This window comes from Mytilus edulis, chromosome 6 (genome assembly GCF_963676685.1).
Source record: "Mytilus edulis chromosome 6, xbMytEdul2.2, whole genome shotgun sequence".
Classification (NCBI taxonomy): Eukaryota; Metazoa; Mollusca; class Bivalvia; order Mytilida; family Mytilidae; genus Mytilus; species Mytilus edulis.
This window is the reverse complement of record NC_092349.1, coordinates 20058902-20079849: the sequence shown is the minus strand read 5'-3', so window position 1 is coordinate 20079849 and position 20948 is coordinate 20058902. Positions and strand designations below refer to the sequence as shown.

Here is a 20948-nt window from a genome sequence, read left to right as displayed (position 1 = left end):
TCTCATGGGATCATAAAGCCGATCGAATACAATGATGTCTTAAGAGGACCTAAAATATTAGGAACATCTTGCAACTTAACGTTTCCATATATTGAGTATCTCCGTTTGCTCTATAATGAAGTCTCTGTTCAAAAGATTAACGGATTAAATTTATTAGTTGACCCGTATAAAATATTGGTGTGAGCAACGGCAACGAATATGTGCCATTTTCCATAGCCAAATCCTGTCTTTCCCCCACAATGATAATTACCACGGTATATCTACTTCTGATCAGCAACATAACAGATTTGCAATAGGATGACAGAGCATTCAATTAATTTCGGTTATTAAAGTTGTTCGTTTTAGTCGATCTTATTTATTTTGCGTTTGCATATAGTGTTAGGTTTTTATGAGCTCTTTTGGTAGTTTAGAACTCTTTGTTTACTCCCTGTAGATATTTCGTTTTCTGTATTTTGTTTCGGAAATCCGTTCCGAAAAATCAAATCGTAGAAACTAATATCATGAACTCAATATTGTTTGGTATCTTGTTATTTTATTTATGTGCCGTTTATTTCTTACAAATGATTAACTACAAAAAAAATACACCTTTTATAAACTCTAAGTGCATTGCATTGATTTTTATTGTAATATCTCCTGTTTTATTATAAGCATGAGTATGTTTTAGTTTGTAGATAAAACACATTATTTTTTTTTCAAAAGATTTTAAAAGAGCTCGGATGTGCAAATCCTTTAACATGTTTAACGAGAAACCAGTTTGTTAAAAATGAAATAGAATAATTGTTGTTGTTTGAATTAAAAAGAAAATCACTTTCTTCGTAGCATCATCTTTGACCTCATAATCGTGCCAAACTCGTTGTCCAAATGATACCAAGACATGCCATTTTCACCGCGAATATTGAAATGACCGTTAAGGTTGGACCACATACAAACATTAAACCACCATCCCGACTGAAAGCTTCCAGCACAGTTATATTTCCAACCATCGTAGTCTCTGTCTACGGCACTGAATCTCCATTCATTATGATAATTTAAACTATCACCTATAAATATAAAATAAATAAGATATCAACCCCATCATACATTCAAAACAGTTGATTGAGTTTGCATTTAAACGTTGATAAATCTGAGATATTTGCCTTTTTAAAATGATTAATATAATCTGATGTTAAACGGTCAGGATTGCCGCATTAAAATAAAATAAATGAAACCCACTGGATATATCACTATTTGAATACGCTTGGAGCTTTAATAGCAAAGGAGGCTTAAAACTTCATTCAAATCCATCGATATAATTACAACTACAAATGAGCTAGGAGGATTTGGAACGTCAACAACGTCTGTATTAGTTTTGAATGCTCACATATTATGACCATCACTGAAGAAACAACAAACTTTTTAACAGAGTGAAACCAGAGATAGTTATTGTCTAAATTTACAGCCGAGTAGTAAATGTTAATGAATTACTATCACTGGGTTAATATCTCTGCAAATGAACCGTTATAATTTGTCTCCGATGTTCAATCCAGACAGTATAGTAGTCCTATGTTAATTTGTGTATCGTTTTGTAGTTTTGCTTAGTTTCGTTTGTTGCCTATTATGACATCGGACTCGGACTTCTGTTAGAATGAGTTTTTCTGTGTGTATTGCTGTTTTTTTCTACATTGGCTAGATGTGTAGGGTGAGGGTTGATATTTCACTCAACATGTTTATCCCCGCCGCAATTTTGCGACTGTTCCAAGTCAGGAACCTCTTGCCTTTGTTAGTCTTGTATGCTTTTTAATTCTTGTTCATTTATTGTTTGGGAGTTAAGAATGACGTCCATTTTCACTTAACTTACACATTTTGTTTAAGTGGCCAGTTAAACCCGACTCCAGGTACGATAATTTCGCGCTGTGTTGAAGACCAATTGGTGGCCTTCAGCTGTTTTCTGCTCTTTTAATTTGCAGACGAAACGCACGTCGGGCGCAAATGCAAAATGTCAATCCTGGTATCTATCATGTCTATGATGACTTTATTTACAACCACTAAGTCAATGCCACTGTTTGTTGAGTTTTTATTCCCCGATGGTACATTTTTGTACCACTAGCCCAGTAGTCAGCATGTCTGTGTGGACATGAATTATCATTGATATAGTCATAATACTACAGCTTTTCTGCCTCAGGAATAGATCACGTTAGCTATATTTGGTTAAACTTTTAGGAAATTTTGTCCCCAATGCTCTTTAACTTCATACTTTATTTGGCTTTTTATTTTTTTTATCCCGTAATGATGGTACTTCGTGCACTTAACGACATTTTTTATATTATTTTTCTGTAGACTTAGCTTTGATTTTTTTTATTACTGTGTATTGTCAAGCTTGGTTGCTCGTAATTGTTTCTCATTCACTGAATGTGCGATGCTGTTCCATACTGGAGCAGCTGACACGATAGGTTTACATTCAAATTCTAATGGTGTCAAGAGCACGTGACACATTGAATCCGTTAATCCTATCAAATTGCTATATTTTCATTTGGGTGATTTTTTAGTGTAAGGCAATATATTATTTGTTTGTATGATATTGGTTTGAAATAGTTTTGAATTGGGGGTTTATTCAATAGGAAACCTCATTATTAACCATGAAATTTTACTTAATCGAATTTCATATTAACATTTTCTTATGGTCAAAACCTCGATCTCTTTATATTGAAAAATATACGTATATTTTTTTTTATTAACCTGCTCTATAATCTTGAACAAAATATGAATTGTATATCGTTTATTTCCAAACGTTTTTCTTTTATTTTGGATGTTTTTTTCGCGGGAAAATCGCGTGAAGACGTAAGGTGCTTGTCATTTTGACAATAAAAAAAATACGATTTGATTGGCATGTTTGGTCTGCAATTAAGATTGATGACGCTTATGGAAATCAAACAACCCTTCATATGTAGAGGGATTTTCTGCAGTTCTGAAATGCTTTAGGCATTCGGAAGTTAGGTTTGAAACAGCCATATTAGAAAATTGGCATTTTTATACGATACTTTAGAATAACAATGAAAACATATCTTTCGAAATGTTTTATTATTTAAAAAGGGTAGAAAAGACGCATTCTGCTCTAGTTTTGTGCGCTGGGATTAGCGTAGTGACGTCAATGCAGATTTCTTTAAGTACAATAACGAAGTCCGAGAAACCGACATGATGACTGATTATAGACTACGTTAGGATGTTCGAGAGTCTTTGATGAGAGTTTTTAGTGGGGTTCGTGTTGCTCAGCCTTTAGTTTTCTACGTGTTTCTTGTGTACTATTATCTGTTTGTCTGTTTCATATTTAGCCATGGCGATGTCAGGTTTTTTTTCAATTTATGAGTTCGCCCCTCTTTTGTAGACGTACGCGCGTCTTGTGCAAATACATAATTTAAATCGAGGTATCTATTGTGAGTTTATTTAGTCGGGTTATTGTCTCTTTGACACATTCCCCTTTTCTATTCTCAATTTTAGTATTCATGTAATTGTTCAATAGCTCTTTATTCGAATTTTCAAACACAGACAATTAACAAATCTATCATATGTTGATAAGGTAAGATTTGCAAGATTAACCAGTAGCTATTTCGTAACAAAAATTCAATTTTTGCCCTGTGCAATTTTGAGGTTATTACATAATTATGCAAAATCCGACGCATTCGTAACCAATATGTGCTATTATCAGATTATTGCATGGCATTTTTCATATCGCATGTATTATCAGCCCTATGTTTAATATCAGCCTAAGAGCTGCATGGATCGAGGACTGACATTGACCGCGGGCTGATAATACATGCGATATGAAAAATGACATGCTATGATCTTTTTTTCATATGCTTCAACAATGGAGAAAAATAACAGATTTGTATATAAATAGAAAGAGAAAAATTGAAGTTCAAAGAGTGAAAAGTTTACAGACGTCGGACCCCAAAGGTAGCACATCCAAAATTGAACCTTTCTATCAAATGCATTAAAACAGAGAAGAAAAACAACAGTATGATCTAGCTATTCTTATAAGAATGATTAAGAATATAATTCAACAATATACATAATGAATACTGTTTGAAAAAGTCATCCTTTTTAAGTAACTTTCTACAATATGTCGGAAGTATTTTAAATGAGTTTATTTCATCATTTGTTAGTTCGTTCGTTTGTTTGTTTGTTAGTTAGTGTTTATTGATATTTACCCAATATACATTCCTGTATCCAAAAATATTTTTTTCATCGTTCTTTGTAATGTTATTCACTGAAAATGACCTTTGATGTGTATTTTCCGGAATTTGTCGAGTATCACCTGAATGCCATGCAATAACGTTATGGAAAGGCATGTGATAATATTTGAAGCATGTGATAAACATGTCATATCAGCTCGCTAAGCACCAATTAGAAAAATATGGAATTTACGCTAATTTTATGCTATTATCATACGGTAAAAATCACATGTTATTCAGTCTAAGTATATGATAACTGTAATTATTTAGTTGATTAGTTAATTACAGGATGTGGTTACTTAATTGTTTAGTAATTATGCGCAAACCATTATCCTTACGTTTACTGCACACATGTTTACACAGTCTTAGATCATTAAATACCCGAGCTCATACAGTCTTTTGATCTATACTTTTACCGATTCCAATATTGAATAACATCCATTATAAATATTTAAAGGAGGCTTGATATATTTATGAATCGCATCATCATTATCATTTTAAAAAAACAAGTGGAGGCAAAATATAAAAAAAATGTTTACGCATGGAGCCATATTGCATAATAAATCTCTATATTTGTGATAAAAGTATGAATATTATGATAGCAATACCCCTACAGTAATAAAATGTACTACACAAAAGTCATATTATATTCATAGACAAAATGTATCTAAACGTGTTATTGAAGCACGAAAAGAGTCATCACTCTCATAGCCATCATGATCATCATTACACTAAATTGAGAGTGCTCTTAGATCGGAAATTTGTGATTGTTATTCGTCGCTTCCTCCCAGAGAGTAATTAAACTAATAATTACAGATGTCTATCAGAGTTAAACCAATTGTTATCGTCCAAGTAATTAAACTTACCAGCATTTCCACTGTAGCCACTGACTTTCAATCGGTACTGATCACGTGCGTTTGTCACCGAAAAGCTACTATATTTAGCATATCCCCGTCTCCATTTATAGTTTACTAAATCTATTCTTAATTCTGTAGCCCCCCTCGAAGTTAGTCTATGAATATATGCATTTCCTAATAAATAAATGAACATGTAGATAGCTTATCAAAAATATCAACTGTAGGTTTAAATACGATGATAATACAAACATACAAGATATATCATTTTTTCTTGTTTCTCTATATATACGGATTTCCAAAAATGTTCCGTCATCAGTGGTACTCGAAACTAAATACTCGACTGTAGATAGTATCCACAATGAAAAAGCTAGTTACTTAAAGATCATCAAACAGGTCGCCATAACTAGTGATAAAGCCCCTGTGCTTCTGGAAGATTTAAACGTTTTATACAATTTACTTTACAAAAACTTGGATAGGAATGAACTATATATCGTTGATGAAATCCGTACAGTGATCTATAGCTGTTAATTTCTTTCATTTGATCTCTTGTGGAGAGTTGTCTTTTTGGCAATCATTCCTCATCTTCATATTTTTTGAGGTGTGTTCTTAGTCATTCAACCCAGAAAAATGTATGAGATCTCATGAACATGTTTAACCCCGCCGCAAGTTTGCGCCTGTCCCAAGTCAGGAGCCTCTGGTCTTTGTTAATTTTTAATTTTAGTTTCTTGTGTACAATTTGGAGTTTAGTATTACGTTCATTATCACTGAACTAGTATATATATTTGTTTAGGGACCAGCTGAAGGACGCCTCCGGGTGCGAGAATTGCTCGCTGCATTGAAGACCTGTTGGTGACCTTCTGCTGTTGTTTGCTTTATGGTCGGGTTGTTGTCTCTTTGACACATTCCCCATTTCCATTCTCAATTTTATGATTTAAAAAAAATGAAAAATTATCTTTTAGATAAATCAATCGCGTCCAAAAAAAAACAAAACACAATCAGTCAGGAGATTCACACAAAAAAAGATAAAGAATAGATGTACAAAAGAATGTCCAGAGTGAAACGAATATTGATGAGTCTTTTGCAGACAAAACATGCGTTTTCCATTCTTAATTTAAATAATGGCAACAGTAGTATACCGCTGTTCAAAACTCATAAATCCATGGACAAAAAACAAAATCGGGGTAACAAACTAGAACTGAGGGAAACGCATTAATAATAAGAGGAGAACAACGACACAACATTAAAATGTAACACACACAGAAACGGACTAAGCATTAGACAAAATCCTATAAAAATAACAGATATAACATCAAAACCAAATACATGAATTTGGGATAGATAAGTACCGTGACACGTCTTACAGTAATGTGAATTCACACTCAAAAATAAGAGAGAACAAACGACACAACGGAAACACAACGGTAAAATGTAACACACACAGAAACGAACTATAATATAACAATAGCTATATTCCTGACTTGATACAGGACATTTTTAAAGGACAAAATGGTGGGTTGAACCTGGTTTTGTGGCATGCCAAACCTCCCTCTTTTATGGCCATGTGAAATATAACATTAAAATGACAACACAACATTACAGGACTACAATATAAATAAAAAGGAGAACATAATTGACAAACAGACACACGAATAATAGCTAACAAAAGGCAACAAGTTTAAAATTTTAATACGCCAGAAGTGCATTTTGTACACACAAGACTTACTAGTGACGCCCAGATTCAAAAGTTTGAAAGCCGAAACAAGTACAAAGTTGAACGGCATCGAGGACCAAAAGATAAAAAAAGTTGTGCCAAAAACGGCCAGGGTTTTCTGTTAGATATTAGAACATCCCTATTATTAAGAACAATTTATACTTTTGCAAACATTAAATTTTATAAAATGACTATACAAAAGATATATGATAAAACTGAAGTTAAAGCCTGGTTTTTATTATGAGTTTATTTACAAAATGAGGTAATCGTGCCAAGATTATTGAGCAATTAAATGTCTATGTTATATTTGTTATTCTCATCGGATTTTGTCTAATGCTTAGTTCGTTTCTGTTTGTGTTACATTTTATTGTTGTTGTGTCGGTGTTCTCCTTATATTTAATGAGTTTCCCTCAGTTTTAGTTCGTAATCCTGATTTTTTTTCTCTATCTATTTATGAGTTTCGAACAGCGGTATACTACAGTTGCCTTTATCTATCATTTGTTTTATTATTTTTTTATTGGCATATGCGTATTGATACATTTTGCCCGAAAAAAAACCCATTTGAAGTAAAAACAACTGCCATATAGGAGAAATGCTTGTGCAATGTAAAATCTAGTTTATACCGTCCCGTTCAATTGATGCCATTACCAAGTCACGACACGTTAAAAAGTAATGATCAAAATAATGCACCTCTTTTTTTTTTTATACACAAACTGTTTACATGCAATACTTTGACAATACCCGGTTCAACACTCTGTCTTAAATTAGTTTTGGGATTCACTTTTTATTTTTGTTGTATTGATATACACCTTTAAATAATTTTAGGGAGATTGCTCTTTTTAATGATAGAATAAGGTCAAAATGAAACTTACCTAACCAAAACTCATGCTTTACATCACCAAACCCATCGTCATATTCAGACCATTTACGGTAAAAGTCAACAGCTCCGTCTACTCTGTTTTGGAAAACCTACAAAACATATTATAACAAAAATTTCACACTGGCTATAAAAGTGTTTTAGAACTAGAAATTATATCTCTACCTGTGTGACGTTAACTTTCTAATGTCAAAAACGCGATTCTACAACAGATATTAATCTAGCATTTTGGTCACAGGACTTCAAATATTTCAATATGTTATTGGTTTTAGTAAACATTTATAAAAAAAGTCAAAAATAAGTAAGCAATGTACGTGGTTGTTGAATTTGATATATGCTTTTTTGTGCTTCTTTGTTAAATATTTGTTTGTGTTTGTCCTGATTGAGATTGACACGGTGATGAGCACTGTCCCCCTGTTTCGACTATTTTACCTATGATGTCTGTTTTGTTCATGCATCATTGTCATTATAAGGGAATTTGATGCGACTGTCATACAAGTGAGAGATTTAGCGCTTTAAAACCAGGTTCAATCCACCTTTTTCTACATAAGAAAATGCCTGTACCAAAGCATAATATAGCAATGGTCGTTCATTCGTTCAATCGTTCATTCGTTTGATGTGTTTTATCTTTTGATTTTGCCATTTGATTAGGAACTTTCTGTTTTGAATTTTCCTCGGAGTTCAGTATTTTTGTGATTTAACCTTTTAGGTATTTGTCATGTTTCTCTGATATATATATAACCTTCATTTGATAAGAACTTTTTTCAATTGAGATCATGCTACATGGTACATTTGCCAAAAATAACGGTTGAATGGTAAAACAAATTTCAGAGTCACTAGGCGGGGAATTTTGTTACATCGAAAACGGTATTTGGCAAATACCCCTTGTAAGCATGGCCTAGATGTTTAATTCCACATAATGTTCTTTGTATCCATCTTTATCTCATAATTTTTATTTTAAAAAGATATTGAGTGTCTGCTTGACTGTAGTTTTTTGTATATATAGCAGCTGTTATATTTACGCCAATTGCATTGATCGTATGATCATTTCTGATTCACAGTCACTGACCGTATTTAATGAATGGCTATTATTTATTTTGAATTTATTGAACCATAAAACTAATTTTTGACTCTTCACATTGAATAATCCGCGAAGCGGATTATGTAAAATGTGAAGAGTCAAAAATTAGTTTTATGGTTCAATAAAATCAAAATAAATTATTGCCATTGATTATAAATAAATTTCTATCAAAAATAAGACTCAAAGAACTCTTTATATTAATTATATTAAAACAATAACAACGTACACACAAGTTGGCGTATGAATATACAACGTCAGAGTGGGCGTGTCGCCATAAAAATTGACAACATTGAAAATAAAACTAATAATTTTAACCAATCAGAAGACAGTAAATACACCAAATTTATTTATATCGTTCTATTCATGACGTTGTCAATGCATTTCCGTTTAGTTTTTATTTATGACGTCATTAAAAGTACAGGTCGAAGGTTGCTAGCAAATACCCCAGCACATGGAAGTCACTAATGACAAATACTCCGGTAGAGAAAACAAATTTCAAATTGTCAAAAATACCTTGTCTCTCGTTTGATCAAAATACAGCATAATTGCATCATATTCGCTTCTTTGATATAAAACAAGAAAGGTTAATTGTGTATAGATTCTTTCGTAATATTAATTTATCAGAATTATCTTACCACCTTAAATGGCTAAGTTGAAATACAATTAGAATCAAATAAAAAATATTCTGCATATTTGAAACAGTCCGTAATAATAAGATAAAAAAAGTAATGCATATCATTTCGAGTCTTACAAATTAGTCCTGTATTTCTGTATCAAAATTTGTATATTAATTAGAAATCCAGACATAATATATTGTGCAATCCACATTGAAAGCTTAAGGTACCCAAAATCTACCATATCTACTTTTAAAAGTTTTCTGGCATTGACTATGAAAGTGTTCAAATATCATCGCTATTATGTTTATACTATATATACGTGTGTGTATGTACCGTCCAACCGCCACCGTCTGTTTGCATATCACAGTAAACATTAAAGTTAGAACCACTATCTGGGTAGATTGTGTAGACACCATTCCCATGTATAGATCTATCCAACACCGAACAGTCTCGAGGTTTAAAGTCTACCAATAAAAAAAATGGAATCGATTATAAGACTTTTTGCATACAATTGATAATACAAAAAAAAAGATTAATTGTGCTGAATGACAATAATGTTGGTCAAAATCTTGTCTTGCAAACATATTTAGCCGGGAAAATGTTTAGAATATGATTTATCTTTTGAAGACGTTTTAAAGACGTTAACGTCTGACACGAAACACAAAATGTCAATCCTGGCCTCAAGGTCATAAAACTTTCGAGCATGATTTTTGTACTCAGACTCGAAAATCAACCAATCAAATTGCTGGATTTAATGTTTCGAGCATGATTTTTGTGCTCCGAGCACTGAGCAAAGTTTTATGCCTTCAAGGCCTGGTATTTATGATGAGTTTATTTATCGAGATAATAAGGAAACAAGGTTTACATGTGATTTAAAAGGAACTACTCCTATCAGTTGACAGTATTTGGTAAACGAAATCCTCGTTTTGGGGTTATTACTCATTATTATAAGCATCATACTAAAGACTACTAAAACTTGTCATCTTTATAAATATTTTCATCGATCGTTTTTCGTTTCAATTCTATTTCTATTCATGAATAACAGATTTCAGAAATATAGCTAAAATTCAAAGCATGAATATTAGTCGTCATTTGAGGACGATAACTCGCATAATTAGCAGACTTACCATTTTTGTCATCTTGATTTGTTAGTAAGACTTATTTGGCTGACCTTTTTTGTGTAATATTGACAGTTTCAAACATACTTACTAACAGTTAATCATTTAAACATGACAAATCGTCAGTAAATGACTTATACATGTATATTAAAACTATCTGATTAGTTAAGCCTTTTTCAACAGATTTTAATAGTTCGTTCTTATGTTGCACTGTTACACCACTGAACCGGGTTAGAGGGAGGGTTGAGATCCCGCATAATATGTTTAACCCCATCAAATTCTGAATGTATGTGTCTGTCCTAAATCAGGAGCCTGTAATTCAGTGGTTGTCGTTTGTTGATGTGTTACATATTTGTTTTTCGTTTGTTGTTTTGTACATAAATTAGGCCGTTAGTTTCCTCGTTTGAATTGTTCTACATTTGTAATTTTGTTTTGGGACACTTTATAATGCGCGTCTGGCGTATTAAATTATAAACCTGTAATACCGGCGTCGCACATTGGCGTAATGACCGGAGTGCATAAGACGTACAGAGAAAATTAGCAAAGTCGGTATACGTTATTTGCACGCCAGAGGAACGATAAGCAATTAATATCTGTGTCATTTTGTCTGTTGTAGAGAGTTGTATCATTGACAATCGTACCACTTCTGCTTTTTGTTGTATATAAGGATACCATTAATTACCTTTGCATGTCCTTCCGCTGTAATAAGATCTGCAGGAACATGCACCATTACTATAACATTTGCCCGTTTTTGCCCCTTTGGAATCACAATTACATGGCTGACACTGAGTTGAACATTTTGAAATATCTGTACAACGGTAAGTACCATCGCAACATTTTTTAAAACATTGTCTTGTTTTCTGACTACTTCCGGTACATTGTTTACCACTGCCTTGTTGTTTCACAGCTACACGTCTGTGGCGTTTATATTCCCCACCAGTTCCACAAGGTCTTGAACAGGTTGACCATCCAGTCCAATCGCTCCATTTACAATCTTGATGTACTTTTATTTTACAACTGAGACCAGTAAAGTTATCTTTACACGAACATTGGCCAGACTCTTCATCACACGTGTTAGATTTTGATCCGGTAGCATTACAATTACAAAGTTTACATGATGATGTCACGTGTTCACAAGTAAAAAACCGAGAACCTTCACGTTTATAGCCTTGCATGCATTTGTTTTCTATTCTCGTCGATTTAACTAAATGCAATTGTTCGCATTTGACGTTAGAAGAATGTGGTATCATTGCACCGCATGAAGAATCATTCACAAACTGTATTTGGTTTTTCAGTCGCTCGTCATAAAGTCTAACAACAGGAATCGTAGATTTACCTAACACGTGATTAACCATTAACAGTACTGAAAAACCATGTGACTGTGCAATGTGGAATTTTCTCCATAGGGTGTTGATTTTGGTTTTGTAATTATCTGTACAAGCTTCAGCTAGATTCCGATTGATTACTGCAGTAAGCAGAGATTCTGGTTTAAACGTGTCGTCAATTTGGCGGTAGTTTATGTAAGCATCAATTTTAAAAAGAACCCTATTCAAGTTCACGGCAACTCTTGATAAATCAGTCCTCTTATGATTGGCCCCCTTAAATGGTTGACACTTTAGGCCATCCATGGCTTGTTTAATATAAAACTTCATAGCAAGATACGTGTTATAAAAGGGTCCAAGGTCTGCTATTTTTAGAATATTTTCCTTAATTTTATGAATGTTAAAGTTTTGCACAATTTCATATGCACCTGGAACACATTTTAATGATGTTGATAAATAGTTTATTATCAGTTCTTGATCAATAATTGGGTCTAGTTTAGGTACCCGCTCCAAAAGGGAGATAACTGAAACTATATCTATTGCTGAATTTACCTGATTGTGTATCTGGCAATGGTGACCATCATAATACTCGGGACAGATACAAATATCTTGTTTTGTCTTTGGAAGGAGGATGCAATTTCCTTTGCCGCATTTTGCTTTACAAACATTCTTAGAATAACATTCTTTCATTGCTTCAAAAAGATGTTTCCTGAACTCGTACATATCATTAGCCCATTCCTGTATATTTGCTATCGAATTTATGTTTGGTTTAGACAGTTTCTGGTAGACAACTGTAACTTGTTTAGCTTTGAAGAATTTTAAAAGTAAATTCACGCCAAAATTTAACATAATCTGCTCATCACACTTAGAAGATGTCTTGACTTGACGGACAAGGGAAACAGCCGAAAACCTTGTCCCGTTCAATGTTGCCCTCAGGATATGAGAATAGTCCTCTGTAATGTCAAAATCATTCCTAAAGATTTCAGCTGTCCATTGTATCTTCTCTTTACATTCTGACGAAGTGGTACACTTCAACGCGTCCATTTTCTCTAGATATTTATTAAGCAGTAAGAAGCTGAAGTCCATACTTCTTAGTTCGAAGTAAATCTCCCTAAAGTCTCTGCCAAATTTAGCATCAGTTGTTAATTCAAGTTTCCTATTGATTTCTGTAAAAATCGATTTGATGTCTTTAAAATATTTCTGTTCTGTTTTTGGATTAAAGTCCATAATAAAGACTGCAAGGCTATCTACGGCTCCAATGAAGTTAGTCAGCAAATGAATTTGGTTCAACATGGCTGACTTCCGTTCTGAATTCAAGATACCAACAAAACGCTTTCCATCATTTAGACCAATTTTTATTTGATTTTTCCATTTGTCTCTCAAAGACCCGCTTCCAGTGGTAGAGTGACAATGATATTGATGGATAACCAGTACGAATATGGTTATCAGAAATAATTGCATTTTGCTGAAATGGATATATGGTAAATAAGTATACATTTTATTTACCAATATATGTCTTATTATACCTACATGCATAAAGGGTATTTTCTGTTCTATTTTACCCCGACCCCCTTAGTTTGAATTCGGTTGTTATAAGCATATTGTTAGGGTTGTTTGTTTTAAAAGAAATGTGTTGACTCCAAAATAGAATACTTTGAACTGTTACATATGTTATATTTCCTATTTTGCAAATTCGGAATTTCAAAATATATCTAAAGAATTTGTAAAAATGGACAATTTAGAAGAAAATAGATTTTACAGATGTTTGACAAATATTGATAATTATTCATTCATTAATTATACATGCTATATTTAGAATAAAAGAAAGAGTGTAGGCAATTAGGCCTATTGTCAAAATTACATAGATTGTCGCAACATAGGTATACGGAAATTAATAATTTAGATTAAAGTGTCAGCTTGGTTGACAAGACAAAATTATGAGTGACCAATTAAAATGTTGTGGTCAGTTACGAAATTATGTAACGAGAATTTTCATTTGTAAAACGAAGAAAACCTTGGATCTCTAAGCACGTGAGCAACGACCTTTTAAGCTAGTGTTTTGGGCTATTCGTCAGTTGCCATGAGATTTCAGTTGTAATAAAATATAGTTATTTTGGAATTCTTCGTTTTTACCCGGCCAGCTAAAGTCCAGACGACATAGACTGAAATTCAAGTACGACACATAGAAGAATACAACAAAAAAAAGACACTGATTGTAGATTTTTTTTCTTATCTTAAATATCTTTTAAGGAAATGATTAAACGAAAGAAAAACTGTAGACTAGACATAATTTTCAGAACTGAAAATCAATAAAACAAAACATAACTTTACATTAATTTGGAGAAAACCCGTTATTATACTGGTAATAAGCCATTAACAGTTGCTTGACTATTTATTTATTTTGTTTGTTTGTTTGTTTGTTTGTTTTTCTTTTTTGGGAGGGGGTCTAAACAATATACTATTATTATATATGTGCAAGTGCGTGCAAAAAGGTACCAAAATGATTAATTACGAAATCTTAAATGTGTTCATGATTATTGCTAGCAGACTTATGATTTCATTACCTTTTCCTCTGAAAATTACACATCCTACAGTAATACCCTTGTTTCTGGTTTCTTAATGATTTTGCTCATTATTTACTTTTTTATGCATTTTACAATGTATACAGTTTAAGTGTCTAAACTTGCCGTTTCGGAACCTACTGCATCGTGTAATATTTTCAAAAGACTATTATTAGATATTGGATCATATTGTGATTGGTTAGACAATGGAAATAAAACAAATGGCATGACGAATTTACATTTGAGGCAACGGACAATCAAAATATATGTAGTCCTTAAGAATCTGATTGATAAGTTGTTGCTTTGTGTCCAGTTTCAAATATTGCATGCATGTTTAGGACGATCAAACAAACAGTCATCAGCTAATGAATAGCTGGATTTTTGTAGCTTGTTTAGTTTGCTTGTCTTTGTTGTGTTTTTAAAGGTCATCACCGATCAAATATTATATCCCTAAACTTCTAAATTTTAGGAAATGATATTTTATTGGCTCTAAAATGTTGTTGTGTATGTCGCCTCTTATACGGTAACCTTGATTATACATAATGGACTTGTCCGGCATTAGAAAACACATTTATAGTAGTATGCAGACTTATCGAAATGAAATGGTACATTTTTGGCACGTAAAATATTCTAAAGGAGAAAGCCATTCAAACTGGCTACAAAAATACGAGATGACAGTCCTGCCAGGTGTATACATTTTTCGATTTTAATCGGAACTGTATTACGAGGAATACTCTGTGTTAGGATAAACACCAGTCATGTTAATTATGATCTTTCTTTTTTAACATACAATTAAGAGATGTATAGAACTGCATATTTCAGTGTTTTTTGTGTATTATTTTGTTCATAATTTACATCCCAGCTCCTTTGTTCTAACAGGAGTGATCTATGCCGGATCACCCCTACCAGATCACCCCAGTTTGAGTTTCTTTGTTTTGCATGTTTTCCTTTGTTCTGTAACATTTTGGCGGAATCCCGCCAAAATGTCAAATCCACTTTCAAACAAATAATTAATACAGAATTATTATCTATCAAAATTTACGTAGAAAAATCAAGTGCCTATGCTGGGATTCGAACTCACGACCTTTAGCATACAAATGTATCAACCCACGACACATTTTTTTTAATCTTTATTAACCCACGTCACATACCACTACACTAGAATAACTGGATACCAACTATCAGTAATTAAACATACTTAAAGGAAGCAAGATTTTTTATAAGTGGGTTTGTAGACCTTTATTCAGTGGGGTTTAAACTTTTTTTGTTAGTAAGTAAGTTGTCGCACTAATAGTGCAATTTTATTTTACACTTTTTCAAAAATGGGGCGAGTCGGTAAACAAGAGTGGGGCGATTTTTTTTTATGGAGTGGCGATCAAGGGTGGGCCGATTGGCCAGTGGGGCAAATTCACATTGTTTAATATGTACTCATCGGTTCGGGGGTCAAAAAGGGTATTCATTCAATAGTAATATATAAAATATATTATAATGGTTGTGTGGCGTTCTAAACTACATTTTATGAATTGTAAATGTTTTTTTTGTCTAATCTAAAACAGCTGGGATGTAAAATAGTTATCCCACTCGGACTTTTGTGTTTCAGTGTTAGATCACCCTCTGCGGGCCTCCGGCCTTCGCTGACACACCGCGTCGACGTGGGATAACTATTAAACAATGCCGTTGGTTTTCTCATTTTTTTTATAGCTGATTATGCGGTATTGGCTTTGTTCATTGTTGAAGACCATACGGTGACCTATAGTTATCAATTGCTGTGTCATGGTGTATCTTAATTCTGAAGAGTTGTCTCATTGGCGATCATACCAAATTTCCTATTTTATATTTAGGTTATTAAAACGTAACATGCATAACCAGCATAAGTTTGTTTGATGGTCTGTTTGTTTGTTTTGATAGGTTTCTTTCCCTGTGTTAACATTTTTCATGAAGTAATACGATATGCATCCTCCAATTATATAAATGTCAAATAATGTTTTGTTTAATTCCGATTTTGATAAATTACTTACCAATGCTGATCATCAATTATCTTTTCTCTTTTGTTTGATGTTGTTATCCAATTTTTGCCACGTTCTGAGAGAAGATACTTTTTCCGTGACACTCTATTCCTAATTATATTTTTATCGCATGTTAGATCAAGTTTCAGGATATAAAATCAATCACAATGGCATATGTTTGATACATATTTTTTTATGTCACTATTGATACATACTGACAAGAAATAAATAAAAAAAATAAGTAGACATCGATATTAATTTGAAGCCCCAAATATGCATTTAAAGAAATTATAACTTCTAAGTTGTAATTTTAAAAAGCAGATTATTTGAGAACTGAGGTCACATGTGGTGTAACAGTTCACCCCTTACAAACGCTTACTTTAAAAGGACAAGTTGAACTACAAAAAGTATTACAACAACACCCGATTTCTCAGCAAAATATAATATACAAACAAATTAAAAAAAAAACAACATGTAAACAGAACAACGAATGTCTAGTTCCTTTATTTTGTCATAAAGCTCTTCACTTCTATCTTTTTTTATATACATTCTTTGGATTTCAACTATTTAGCTTTCAGCGTTCCTGGTGAAAGTAAATCCAGAAAAGCGGATTCATGAAATTTATATACAGTGCAATTTGGTGAGGGGATGCAAATGAGTGGTTTATATGTGAACAATAATTTCGGCCTCAAAGCTACTGTAACAGTGTAAATCTGCAGTTGTTTCATGTAGTTGATATACAAATAATCAAAAACCTAAAAGGGTAAGATGGATGAATTTAAATAGTTGGTTGTTTAACGTCCAGTAGCAACTATTAGATGCGTTATTTGGGGAGAACATAAATCATGATATATAATTATGAACATTGACAATCATACCACATCTTCCTTTTGATGTGTAAATTTTCGTCTTTTAATGGAACATACGTCGTTCCCGGGCGTTAAAACCCAATTTAGACTTGTGTACATTTCTGAAACAGACATTTTATTTTTTACCAATGTAAAGTGTTCCTAATTCATTCAAAATTTATGAAATAAAATGTTACTGACTATTAATTTTCATTATTTTAGGATTTTCCCTTTCTTGTGGAAAAGGGGAGGGGGTAGCAAGAGAACAATAATTGTCATATTGTAACCAAGAAAAAATAAACAAATCAATGTAATTTTCCAAACGGATATAGAAATTGCCGATCTTCTACTTGTGTCCGCTTTTCTAAACTTTTAGAAGAACGTATATGTGCATGCATCTTCGCTAGCCAAGGGTTACGATCCACTCCCGCTCTCTTCACTAGCCAAGGGTTACGATCCACTCCCGCTCTCTTCACCCTTGGCGGATTGAGCCAACATTTGTGATAACAATGTTGCGCCATCTATCGGAAGATAAAAATCACGCCCATTCCGAATACATTATTATTGACCAATGGTACCACTTGAACTCTTCCATTTTGAGGTAAAAACACGGTAGCGTCTAGATTCTACACACTTGGTAAAGCCGGAAATGAAAATATACGTCAACATTCATGCATTTGTGCATGAAACATACACAGGAACTTCTATTGGTTGATAAAAAACATTCAAGTTGTCACTAAATAGTCGTATTTTTAGGGATGTGAAGACTTGTTGCACAATAAACACGTGGTAATTGTTTACAAACAATTTCTACATTTACACGTGATCATGTTATTGGCGCTTTTTGATTGGATGCAGCGAGTTTTGACTGCAACCAATAAAAATCCTTACCTTGTGTCTCCGAAATTTTATCTCAATCAGCCAAGGGTGAAGAGAGCGGGAGTGGATCGTAACCCTTGGCTAGCGAAGATGATGTGCATGGTGTCTTGTGTCCTCTTTTCATTTGCACCCAATTTTCTTTAATTTATATAATAGAAAAAAAAACTAAACAAAAGAGAATAATTGGGATGGTGGTGGGAGTAAATTATAAAAAATAGAAAATAATGGGGAAAAAAAATAGAGAAACATTACCGAAATCAAAACAAATAACTATTTCTTTCAGAAATCCACAAAGCAGAAAGTAACTGTAGATGTATGTGTCCGCCGGCAGTTTCCATAATTTTTATATAGAAATATTGTCTAGCTGTGTCCGCATTTATGTGGAATAATGTGAGGAAAGGAGGGGGTCTGAATTATAAAAGATAGAGAATGATGGAAAAACATTATAAAGAAAAGAGAAAAATTGCTAAAAAAACATTGAAAATTACAGAAATAAAAAAAAAACACCCTCTAGACCCAGTTAATGAAAAAATCATTGAAGTATTTTTTTTAACCCATATAAATTAATGTTAAAATGTTAACATGTAGCTGTTGTCTGCTCTATGGTCGTGTTGTTGTCTCTTTGACATATTCCTCATTTCCATTTCCATTCTATAATTTATTTTATACTTAAATGTAATACATGGAACAGTTACTGCACATGCAAGAATATTTAGAAACTTCATGTTGTTTTTCAAAATGTTTGGTTTTTCTTTTCACTTGATAATACAATTTATAAATGTAATGTGTAATTCAATGCACTAGTAATTGTAATTCAATGCACAAATAATTGTAATTTATATGCAAATACTTTGATAAATTTATGTGTAACTGTAATTGAAATTTAATGCATGGTTTTGTTAAAGTAATTGTAATATGATGCATTGCATGTAATTCGCCCAATGACGAGAATAGTTTAAAAGTTTCTACAAATTATATTAGAGAGATGATGAGGCTGTTAATTTTGACCACCCCTTTATAATTGAAGTGCAGTACCTATATTCACCCTATATGGAGCACCAGATTTAGTCACCCTATTTCAACAGGTCGTGGCTGTCTATTTATACATTCCGAACATTAAAACGGACCATTCGCGTTACTGCCGACCCTTTTCATCTTGTATCCGCAGAGTTCAAATGAAGGGAATGAAAGCAGTTATAGACAACCGTATGGCCTCCATCAATGAGAAAACCCAAAACCGTATAATCAGCTATTAAAGGCCCCTTTATGATATACAAGATCCCGACATGAAAAATGTCTAACAATTCAAACAGCCAAAACCAACGGCAGAATCAGTGACAAATAATTTAAAAGAATTCAAATATAACAGACCTGAACCAAGGACAAACACTGAACTAAGGGATCCTGGAATAGGACTAGCCAACAGGGGTGGCCGCGAATAAAAATGTCTCTGAATATTAAAATAAAAACATGTAGTATGATTAGCAATTAGACAAGTTTCTATCAAGGACCAGATGAAATAAAGTTTTACGACTATAGAACACCGACCGGACTTCAAACGCTGAGCAAATATATACCGCTTTAGTAGGCACCACAATTCAAGAGACAGTCACAACGGACTGGTAGATGTACAAAACAATGAACGAATCAAATATGTTTATACAACAACAAGCCACAACCCACTATATTAAAAGTGTAACAAAGCTGATTTATTTGTTAAGTTAACCATATGATTCATGAGGGTTTGGATTGGGTTAACAGAAAAGTAAAAAATAAATAAAAGAAAGTTTAAAAAAAGAGAATAATGGGGTGCTTAAATATACAGAATAACTGCAAAAGTTAAATATTTCGACAACCTTTATTATTTACAGAAAAGAACAAAGTTCAGAATACAGTTATCAAGTATAAAAGAATAAGCATTTTTTTTTTTTTTTTTTTTTTTTTTTTTTTTACAGATTATGAATAATGAGTGAAATAATTAAAGAATACATAAACGAATGACCCTCCATCCTTAATCTTATCAAATTGTACCTGTTACAAGCCATATATGAGGGTTATATTTACTGTCAAATTGTTTGGCTTTGATGTAAATATTTTTTTTATATAAAAAAGAAGATGTGGTATGATTGCCATTGAGACAACTGTAGGTCACCGTACAACCTTCAACAATGAGCAAAGCCCATTTGCCCCGCTCTTTTTTCTCCGTGTCATTCCGACAGTTTTTTGTAAATAGTTATAGGATTTGGTAGCCGTCCAGTTGCAAATATTCCATGCACACATGATACGTAGGTTATCTTGGGCGGAAATGTTAGTCTACCGTTGTCCGAGTACGGTCAAACTATCCCCTTGCGTCAAAAATAATTTAAATGATAAATTTCATATAGATTTATTTAATCCCACTTTTTTTTATTAAATGCAATGAAACAATAAATAATAATGCTTTACACGAAGTTTCACCTTGGTATATGTACAAAATGACCCATCTGCATTATTCATTATCTTTGCTGTTTTGATACTATTGCAGTTTGAAAATTTCGTAATTTACATGCCTAGCCCACAGAAGGGGTTATAAACCTTAAATGGAGTTTCGCCGGTTATTATTTAAGATTTCGAGTTGTATATATTTTGTTGTTAAATACCTTTAAAAACCCACGTACATTGAAAATAGAAATGAATGTCCGTTGTATATTTTAATTTGTCCGTAGGCTACCTTTTTCTCTATCGAATTAATAAAAGTTAATAATAATTGATCAACAAGGCTGAAGTCAAATGAATGTTGTGAGTAGTTTTAGTGGGGAGGGTGTGTCCTGTGTCCTGTATTTTCATTGGTTTGATGTTTTGTTACCCTCCATTATTGTCAAGA

The 20948-nt window shown here is 32.9% G+C and overlaps 1 protein-coding gene across 1 annotated transcript; it reads right to left on the bottom strand.

Moving 5' to 3' along the window:
• Positions 1 to 512: 512 nt before the first annotated feature.
• LOC139527325 (uncharacterized) lies at positions 513 to 16482 on the bottom strand. Its single transcript, XM_071322689.1, has 6 exons — positions 16371 to 16482; positions 11152 to 13256; positions 9685 to 9815; positions 7649 to 7745; positions 5075 to 5239; positions 513 to 1040 (listed from the first exon to the last, which is right to left on the bottom strand). Exons 2-6 carry the CDS (start codon positions 13250 to 13252, stop codon positions 805 to 807), a joined length of 2730 nt encoding a protein of 909 aa, XP_071178790.1. The 5' UTR covers positions 13253 to 13256; positions 16371 to 16482; the 3' UTR covers positions 513 to 804.
• Positions 16483 to 20948: the final 4466 nt, after the last annotated feature.

Bases quoted from the DNA above. Each gene is read 5' to 3' on its own strand.
- LOC139527325 (XM_071322689.1), bottom strand. From the start codon at position 13,252: ATGCAATTATTTCTGATAACCATATTCGTACTGGTTATCCATCAATAT. The intron at 9,816-11,151 runs GTAATTAATGGT...TTTTATTGGTAG, and splicing joins CAGCGGAAGGACATGCAAAG to ACTTTAAACCTCGAGACTGT. The intron at 5,240-7,648 runs GTAAGTTTCATT...TTTATTTATTAG, and splicing joins AAAGCATGAGTTTTGGTTAG to GAAATGCATATATTCATAGA.